The sequence below is a fragment of the Epinephelus fuscoguttatus genome, linkage group LG6 (genome assembly GCF_011397635.1).
Source record: "Epinephelus fuscoguttatus linkage group LG6, E.fuscoguttatus.final_Chr_v1".
Lineage (NCBI taxonomy): Eukaryota > Metazoa > Chordata > Actinopteri > Perciformes > Serranidae > Epinephelus > Epinephelus fuscoguttatus.
This window is the reverse complement of record NC_064757.1, coordinates 42640852-42650739: the sequence shown is the minus strand read 5'-3', so window position 1 is coordinate 42650739 and position 9888 is coordinate 42640852. Positions and strand designations below refer to the sequence as shown.

At 42.2% G+C, this 9888-nt stretch overlaps 1 protein-coding gene across 1 annotated transcript in view; it reads left to right on the top strand.

Annotated features, from left to right (window-relative positions):
* The first annotated feature begins 2749 nt into the window (after positions 1–2749).
* fras1 (Fraser extracellular matrix complex subunit 1) overlaps positions 2750–9888 on the top strand; it is a 402098-nt gene continuing 394959 nt past the window's right edge. Inside the window, exon 1 of the mRNA XM_049578302.1 lies at positions 2750–3347. Within this exon, the coding sequence (XP_049434259.1) occupies positions 3260–3347 (88 nt within the window). The 5' untranslated portion in view covers positions 2750–3259. The remainder of the gene's footprint in view (positions 3348–9888) is intronic.

Genomic DNA, 9888 nt, shown 5'->3' with positions numbered 1-9888 from the left:
GCCACCACCAGTTAGATAGTGATGTTAAGTGTATTAAACTGCTGTTAAAGCATGTTAAAGTTACTATAAACTCAATATTAAGACATTTTAAGTGAATAAAGTCACACTGAATAATGTAGAAAGTAGAAAAAATTAAAATGAAGCACATTAGACACATGTGAAAGTTCATATCACACAAAATTTGAACATTTTTATGAGCTTTTACAGCTCTTTATCACTTCAATATTTTATTAGTTTCTCCAAAACCTGATCACTTTTGACTTTTTCACTTGTCTCCAAATACTGTTAGTAGACAATTTCATTTTTCAGGGAACTTCAGTGAAATAAACACTAGACTTTAGTTAAGTCCCCACAGTATCAGTGCAGTGGTTTTAAAAGTTTTTGTGCTATCACTCATGAAATATTTGACAAAATGATTCAAGAATTCATTTTAAACTTTTTAAAATGACATCAAAACACCAATGAAACATCAATTTAAATGTGTGGGAAATGATGTCAGATAATTCCAACACACAAAGACTTTTTAAATAAAATAGAATGAAATAAAATAAAATACAATTGACTTAAATTAAATTAAATTAAATTAAATTAAATTAAATTAAATGACCTTAAATTGAATAAAGTTCAGGTCGAGTTTGCCTCTTTATTAGGAAATAGGTTTGCACGACACACTGATACAGTCAATTAAAAATGAATTCAAAAGTTTTTGTACAGGCTCAGTTGAATATTGCAGTAATTATGAGTGGTTCTTATAAAATCCCATGGCATACCTGGATTTGCATCAGGGCACAACAGTGTGCCGGGACACACCATCGAGAACCACTGCCTTAGAATATATAAAGGCAATACATCACACCTGAAGTACAACAGGACTGGATGTCAGTACTCCAACTGCATTATATGGATATTAAACTGAAATAATAAACTTTATAAACTGGTTCGACATTTTGATCAGGCACAGATTATCAGACCCTTTGCCCCTGGGCACAGATATGCAAAAGCCCCCCCACCCTACCCCTTCCTCTCCTGTAGGAGCAAGACACACACTATGCAGTTGTTCAGCCTTGTATTATGTGGTTGTTTTGCATGTCTCTGTGGTCATTTTGACTCTCTTCCTGATCAGTATGTGTTCATTTGAGTGACATTTTGCAGGTGAGGACCAGGGACCAACCCCTTGTCACACTTCAGGCATCCTTCCGTGACTAAACACAGTTACTGCCTTGATATTGTAGCGACGCCTACATTTCCCATCATGCTGGACTGAGGAGTTTGTAGTTTGCAGCTCAAATTTGCTGTTTTATGTTCCATAAAGCAAATGTCACTTTTTGGTCACTGTCTATAGTGTGTCTGTTCAGAACATGGTGGTTTACAGTTTGCACTGTTAGTGAGTTGACTGTTACACTTCATGACCCCAGCTGTATTTTCTCACTGGGTTACTGGGTCTGGTTTACACCTGTTACATGTCAGTGAAAGACTGGTGGGGCTCAGAACTTACTCGTCCTGTGTGAAGCAGAAATTGTCACAGTCTTATCCTCTGTGTATTGTATTGTTCTTTATCTCCCATCATGTTTTGAACTGGACATTTGCCTGCTTTCTGTTCCATGTCACTTTTAACTGAAAATACCTGGTTGTTTTTAAAGGAGCAGATCAGTTTAAACTGTATTTGCATGTCCTCATACACCCCAAAAGTTTCTGAATCTTCTGCTGCAAGAAGATGCTTATCAGCAGTGCATCACCTGGGTTCTCTGTGTTGAGGAAAACTCAGAAGATAAAATAATCCTTTACACTTTAGGCCCCGCGGCCTGTGCTCAGTTGGCCTGTTCAGTAATGCTTCCATGATTTTAACAACAATCTGCATTTCCTTATCAGGAAATGTAAGATTTTTTCATGCCAATTTGACGTCCGAAAGTCTAACAGGTCTTCATCAAAGTTCTAAACCATAAGGTCACACAAAAAGCCTGTATATGTGTGTTAAAGTGACTAGAAGTTGCATGGGTCTATGAGCTGTGAGGAGCTACACCTAAGAGGGATTTTAAACTTTCACATTGTTTAAAGTAAATCATATTTAAAGGCCTGAGAGAAATGAAACTGTCCAGTATTAAATGAGTAAAATAAAAAGGAATGATTACAAAAAAAACCCCTGTAGAAAATAAGCATCATTTTGTGTGAAAAGATGTTGTTTTCCAACCCTGTTAATTATCTTGTGAGCCCTGGGAGGGTCCTGACCTCTGGTTTCACAAAAGAGTTTGAATATGTTTTAACAATATATGAGACCTACAGTGCCATAATGTGCAATATAATCACTCTAAACTCACTTTACCTGATAAGATTACCTATAATATGGCTCATTATAGAGGACTGAATGTCATTTGGTGGGAGAAAGTCGCCCTGCAGGAGACTAATGATGATATAAAACACCATGAAGTATGTTAAAGTCAGTAGAAACACGCAAGACAAAGTTATTAAAGTGAGCATGGTGCCACCGACACAGATTTATTATTTTGTAAACCTCAGATTTTTGACAGTAAATGAGATTAAAATGATGAATCCCTGTGATAATGTCACTGTTCTCTCTCATGTTTTAATCCCCAAGGAGCTGAGTCCCCCATCATGTGAGATAATCTGAGAGGAGGGAGGTGGAGGTGGAGGGAGGTGCAGCAGAGGAGAGGTGGGACGTCCTCCTGGAGAGAGGAGGGAAGGACGAACAAGAAAAAAAGAAGAAGAAGAAGAAGAAGAAGAGGAGGGAGTAGGGGGTTTGGGGAGGACAAGAAGACCGCCGCACCGCAAGAAGTGACTTCAAACACCGCGCAACATTCGCTGCAGGAGCGCTGAAAGTCCGACCGCCTCCCGTCGTCATGCGCCTCGGCTTTTAAAAGCGTCCCGGCTGCTGCTAGTGCTGCCGCTGCTGGGGAGAGGACGAAGCACCTTGCATCTGCTGATTTATTTTGTGGCAGAGTTTTGTGTCCGACCGGCAGAGCAGTGAGCAGGCGGAGAGAAGGAAGAGGAGGAGGAGGAGGAGGAGGTGGATACTTCTCCAGGTTTCGGGACTGCGCCGCATTCCAGCCCGGAGCGCAGCGCTCAGGAGTCGGACCCGGTGCGCTCCGTCTCCCCGCTCCCTGTCTTCAAAGATTCCTGGATCTTTTCCTGGTTGTTTTCTCGTACATCGGGACATCAGTAATGCACAGTGAGAACTGCCTGAGCTAGAGAGATAAACACAAACACATCGCGCGTTTCTCCCTCCTGACTGGATTTGGATTTAATGCCCTTTTTGGCTGCGACCATGGGTGCATGGTGGATATTTGTTGGCGCTCTGGCCGGGATCCTCACCGTCCCCCGTGGGATACATGGTTAGTATTTTTGGTGTCTTTTTACTAAACCAGTTGTTCGGGGTTGTTATGTAGGTCAGGGGTTATCAGGGACCACCATGCACTCTCACATTAGAGTCACAGACTCCAGATTTGGGTAGATTTTGTTCCACATTGGTCACATAAATCTGCCCAGGCTGCTCAGGACTCTCACAGGGGAGTGAAAGTTCTATTTAGACCAGCTCCCATTGATACAGGCAGCAGGGAATGTAATTCATTCCTCAAGTTGCCCGGGACATCCTGGAGCTCTCTCAAGGACCCCTGGAGGGGGGCAGGACCTGCTGTGGGACCCCCTGAGCAGGTTGTTGTTTCCCAGGAGTGAGAGCACACATTGAAGTGCCATTCCAGCTTCAGGATTTGCAGAGTTCCCCAGAAGGAAAAGAAAAGCAGTGAATTTAAAGTTTCATGTCACACAAACATCATTTGATAGGATCTCTGAATGAGAGCGTCCACCTGGGAGAAAGTATTGATCACAAGTGGAGACTAAACTGTTTCTGATGATGAGAAAGCAGCACCCAAACTCAGATTAATAGAAAGCATTGCTTAGATGATTTGCAGGTGATAAGAAGTGTTCAAACTTTTGTCGCATTTCAGTGGCTATCTGTCGAGGCAGAGTTAGGACACTGAAATCCAGGAATTGAAATGCTGTTGAAACAACAGTTGCGTGTATCTTAGATGTATTAAAACCTTACTTAGCCTATATTTAACAAGATGCCGTCACATCTCTTGATATGCAAATCAGTTCTTGGTGAAGTCAAACTTTAAAGCCAGTTTGAGAAAGTCTAATTCAATCACTCATAACTGCCGCCTTTCTCAGCCTCGCGGCCAGGATAGCTTTATCACAAACATTCATTTAACAGGGCTTTTGAATGTGCACCCTCCACCTGAGAGGATTTTTGCTTCTATTCTACATTATGTGGGTAAGATTTGCCTATTTACGATGCTGGGGAAGCAGCACTTTGTGCTCAACATAGTCAGATTTATCCTCTTGTTGTGCTTGTATCTCAGAAAGCACTGATTTGGTGATTTGCAGATGAAAAGAGCCAAAACTAGGATGAAAAGTGCAAGTTTTTATGGTTGCTGAAGCAGCTTTTTTAAGCATAATATCTGAACCTGTGGGTAAGAAATGTTTTACATTGAAATATGGTCATTTAAACCCTGCGGTGAGAACAGTTTTATGTATCGTAGACATTTAAAACACCTCATTTAACCCAAATGTTTCATCTTTGGACCTGCAAATCACCAAATCATTGCCTCATGAGACAGAAGTGCAGCCAGACTTCACAGCCAGTTTGAAGAGGTCTGATTTAAAGAGGAGCCATGCTGGAATACATTCAGTTACGTCTCTTAAAAATACAGTATTCAGGCTGTCAATATCTACTGAAAATAATCTCCTTGGTGAGTGAGAGTATAATCAGCTTCATGGATAATTCTGCAGATGCTCACAGCCACATTCAACAGACTTTAAAGGAATTTGAGAAGAAAAGAAACAAAGTAAACTTGTTGTCTGAGTCGACCTGTTGTGCATTTTCACTTTCTTTAAATATCTCAGCACGTCTTTGAAACGGATCCCGCTTGTGGCCTCTGTGTCATTTAAATATTCATAACTCTGCATCACATCTAAAAAGCTCTGTCCGTGCACAGCTACAGTATTCCCATAATGCAGAAGACTGTCAGGAGCAGAATCTAAAGCAGCCGTTACTGAACTGACCCACTCAAGGTTTCACTGCGTTCCTCAAATCAAACTCATGCTTGTTAATATCACAGCCGGGTACCGGTGGGAAAGAGACGGGCTGCATGTTGAAATCTGGAGGGTGAATGTTTCTCTGCAGGAACATGACTACAGACTTTTTTCTTTACCAAATTCATTAGCATCCTCTCTCATCCATCTCGGCATGTATCCAATCTGCTTGGCAGCGCTCGCTTCATAATAAAATAAAACTCAAACTTTTACAGAGATACTCCTTCGCCTCCTTTCACTGAAGACAGAGCACGTTGGCGTTGGCAGGCAGACTAAAGTACTTATAAATGTTGAAATGTTATCGACATTGAAGTGCCGCTGCATGGATCGGATGGCTGCTGAGATGAAGAGACTGAGCAAAAGTTTGGAGTGAAGTTCATCACACGTGTTGCTTTGCTATGCAGATTCCTTTAAAGGTCCAGTGTGTAGGATTTAGGGCGACATACTGGCAGAAACAGAATATGATAACTATATTTTCTTTAGTGTATAATCACCAGAGAATAAGAATCTTTTAGTTTTTGTTACCTTAGAATGAGCGGTTTATATCTCCACAGGGAGCAGGTCCTTGTCTGTGGAGATCTCCATGTTTCAGTAGCCCAGAACGGACAAAACAAATACTAGCTATAGGTAGTGCCATTCCGGTTTTCATGTTTTTGTGTAGTTAGCAGCCGCTTTGTGACAAGATGTTGGAAAAACACTGTATAAAACTGCTTTATTTGGTGTTTGTGCCACTTTAAGTCACCTGAGGTCTCTTTTGTAAACATTGTTTATGCACAAAACGAGGCCTGGAAGAGGTGTGCGCCACTTTCCACGCAAAAGTTGTGATCTATAAAAACAGACTTAATGTTAGAAACTTTGACCCACGCTTACGAACATTTTGGAGATGGGAAATTGGCGACACAGATGGTGAGGTGGCGGTCCATATGACAGACATTGTAGTATGGATCCTACGCACTATTTATAAATGAGATGTTTGTTTAGGAGAGGAAGAGTACCTCTGCAGATAATTCGGCTCCTAGTAAAAACCTCCTGAACATCTGGATCAGAAATAAGGTGAGCACACGTTAAGTTATCAGAGAAAAAAAGTGAGCTCATGTAGCAGTCGCTGGGCTCGTGGCCTGTCTGCGATGTGCCGAACAGCATCGGAGAAACACTGATTTGTAACATGAAACTGCTTTATTCATTTTTACCGGTTTAAATCACCTGGTACGTTTATTTTGGAGAGGAAGAGACCTCTGGGGGTAACTCATCTCATGGTAAAAACCTCCTGATCAATGGACACTTAAGGAATACTAATTGAGACAAGTTTCAGCTGGATGCAGTCTGCAGTCATCAAGGCTAGATGCCACTAGATCTCCCTCAATCTTACTTTCTGGACCTTTAAAGTTGTTGTATGTGGCTGTGAGTATCTGCAGTGTTATTACCCCTGACCTAACCAGATTACAGTCTCACTCAACTTGGAGACTGAATTTGGTTGACTGAGCATGGTTCCTCTGAAATTAGACTTTCTGAAATTGGCTGTGAAATTTGACTGAACTTCTACCACATGAGAGATTGATTTGGTGATTTGGAGGTCCAAAGATGATACATGTGGGCTAAGTTAGGTGTTGTAAATGTCTAGGATACATAAACTGTTGCATTCAAATGACTGTATGTCAATATAAATCATGCCATATTTAGAGATTCAGACACAATCATGGGAAACCTGTTTATATAACCATAAAAATGTTCATTATCTGCAAAACTTTTCTCCATTGTAACACAGGCGTTTGGATGTCTTTACACCTGCAACTCACCAAATCAGTGCTTTATGAAATACAAACAAAATACTGAGCTGATTACAAGATGCCTCTTTTCCAGTATCATCAGCAGTTAAACCTTCACTTCACGATGTACAATAGAAGCACAAATCTTCTCAGGTGCGGGGAGCTCATTGTGTTAAATGGATGTTTGTGTGATATGAAAGAATCCTGACTGTGAGGCTGAGAAATGCAGCATTTAAGAGTGATTGCAGTGAAACGCTTGAAGATTGGGGTTTTGCCAAAAGTGGAAGTTTCTGTTCTGTTTCTCTGCGGAAGCCGAGAGTTGCCATGGATTCTTCATTATCTTATTTCTCCATGTAAAAGAACTGTGGTAAAACATGTACAGGCTTCCATTTTTTAAACATTTTCTGATGTTCTTTGATGCCTTTTTCTTTCAAGGCTGAGAGGAACAACTCCGCGATGAAACTCAGCTACAACACGATTATCAAGAGCTGATGAGGCACTTAAGACTCGATCACAAGAGAACGATCAAAAGAGTTTGATATCTCCAGATTCTCTTAACTACGGAATCATCTTGTGAAAATGAGCTTTAAAAGCCTAAAGATGAGCAACACGTCTTATCTCTGGTTTAATCTTTCACCAGATACAGAGCACCATTCAAAATGCAGCCAAAACATGAAGGAGTATATTAATTAAGAGTAGAGTCACTTAAGAAAAGGACAAAGGCGTTGTTTCAATTTTACTCGCTGATGGTTTTAAAGTAAAACTGAAAGCTTGAACCTGCAGCAATGCCTCTTCAGAATATTTATATTGCATTCAAGGAAAAGTGTGTAAGGCTTAGGGGGATTTAACGTTATCTAACGGTGAGGATTGCAGATTACAACCAGCTGAAACTTTTCCCGTCAGGATTCCTTCAGTGTCCATCTTTCAGGACTTGTTTAGCGGGAGCTGAATTATTCTCAGAGGTCTCTTCATCTCCAAACCAAATGGACCATGGGGATTTAAACCTGTAAAAAAAAAACCCAGTCTCACTCCAAAGCCATTGAAATCTGGACTTGCAGCATCAGACACCGTCGAACAAAAGCAACCTTTAATGTCAGCATGATGCGCAGCCCGTCGCTGTTGTAGTTAATCTGCATTTGGTAGTGTCAGGGGGAGACACTGTGGGACAACAATGAAAGTTAAGGCAGCGAAAGTGGAGCATTTGGTTCCAACAAACACTGACTTTCACCCAGGAGAGTGGTGTTTGTGTCCTGTAAGATTATAAAGCCAAACCATGTTATTTTGTTCCTAAACCCGACCACGTGTTAGTTATTGAAGGAAAAAAAACGGTATTTTGCAGTGTTGTACCGACTTAGTGCCTTTATTTTGAAAGAGACTGTATGTAAACGGCAAATTTCCTGTGAAAACAGAAGTGTATTTAAGACAATTCATTTAATAGGCAGAACTTGACACGACATCCGAGAACATCACCAGCCAACGCCCCCTATCTAATCTTGACGTGGAAAGTCCATGACCAAACGTCGATATGTGACGAGGTCAGAGTGAGAATGTGTGAGTAAAAACACTGAATAAAGCAGTTTCATATTATAAAAGCTGTGTTTTTCCAACACTGCTCATTGCAGAGGGGCTGTTAACTACAGTGGCTGATGCGAAAACAGGAGTTGCCCTGTCTATAGAGCCAGTGTTTGTTTTGTCTGCTCTTGGCAACTGTAAAACACAGCGAACTCTGAGAAGACCTGCTGCATTATGTAAATATCAAGAGCTCATTCATGCTCAACGTTACATACCCTGCGTTCATTTCATCCATATTTGTGCATGTTTTTTCAAAGCTTACGGATACGGACGAAACAGAGCAGTACTACCAGAGATCAGGTAGGCAGTGTAGCGTATTCATTTTTTCTTTTCTGTAACTGCTTATCCTGTTGGGGGTCACGGGGGGCTGGAGCCTATCCCAGCTGACACTGACGCAAGAGATGGGGTTCACCCTGGACAGGTCACCAGACTATAGCCCTTTTTAAATAGGAATTGTGCAGATTTGCAGGAAAGCTCAATCAGTCTTCTTTCAGCATTGGCAGTATGAAAACAAAAACGGAGAGTGCAGCAAAATGCCACCTACCTACTTTGGTTTACACAGAATGCGCCTTTTTCGGGGCAGTGGGGGGCGTGAGCAAGTAACAAAACGTGTAGCTCAGCGTGTGACGTAAACAGTGACATGGGAGGGAAGCCGCGGCTGGTCAGTCCTTCGGCGATTCTCTCATAAATCGGCCCGTTCTTCACCGTCCCCGTCATCTGACGGTTAATGGCCTCTTCGTTTGCGAGGACAAGGAGGGCGCGCAATTCCTTGTCTCCCAGTTGCTCATCTTTACAGTGTCTGTCAGGTTTGTGTTTCCCTCTTGCTACTAGCTGCTCGCTAATTCCTGCTATCAGCTGTTTCCTGTTTATCCACCACCAGTGGGTCGCACCTGCAGCGTCATCAACAGCTCCTCCCGTTGCGGAAGGCCGCCTCGGTCTTTTTAAACCAACAAGGTTCTGCCAATATGTCTACCCTATGAGGCGGAAAATTGGGCACCTCGGATCAACTCGCCAATCCGGCTCTATGTGTCTAAACGCTCGCAGCTTGCCGGCAAAACGGTCCAACATTCGCTGAAAATCTGGCAGTGTAAAAGGGGCTATAGAGACAGACAACCATTCACACTCACATTCACACCAGTCACCAATTAACCTGCATGTCTTTGGACTGTGGGAGGAAGCTGGAGCACCTGGAGGAAACCCATGCTGACACAGGGAGAACATGTAAACTCCACACAGAAGGGTTCGAACCAGGTGCCCTCTTGCTGTGAGGTGACAATGCACCACTGTGCCGCCCAACAGGGCAGTACCACCAAAGATGGTGGAGGCAGTGTAGCAGAACGGAACGCTCTCTATCGCCATCTGTTGGCTGTATCTATGCCATCACAAAGGACACATGGAAGTATGAGGGCAGTGATGTTTACAGTGTTTGAAGAGAGGTAACAGA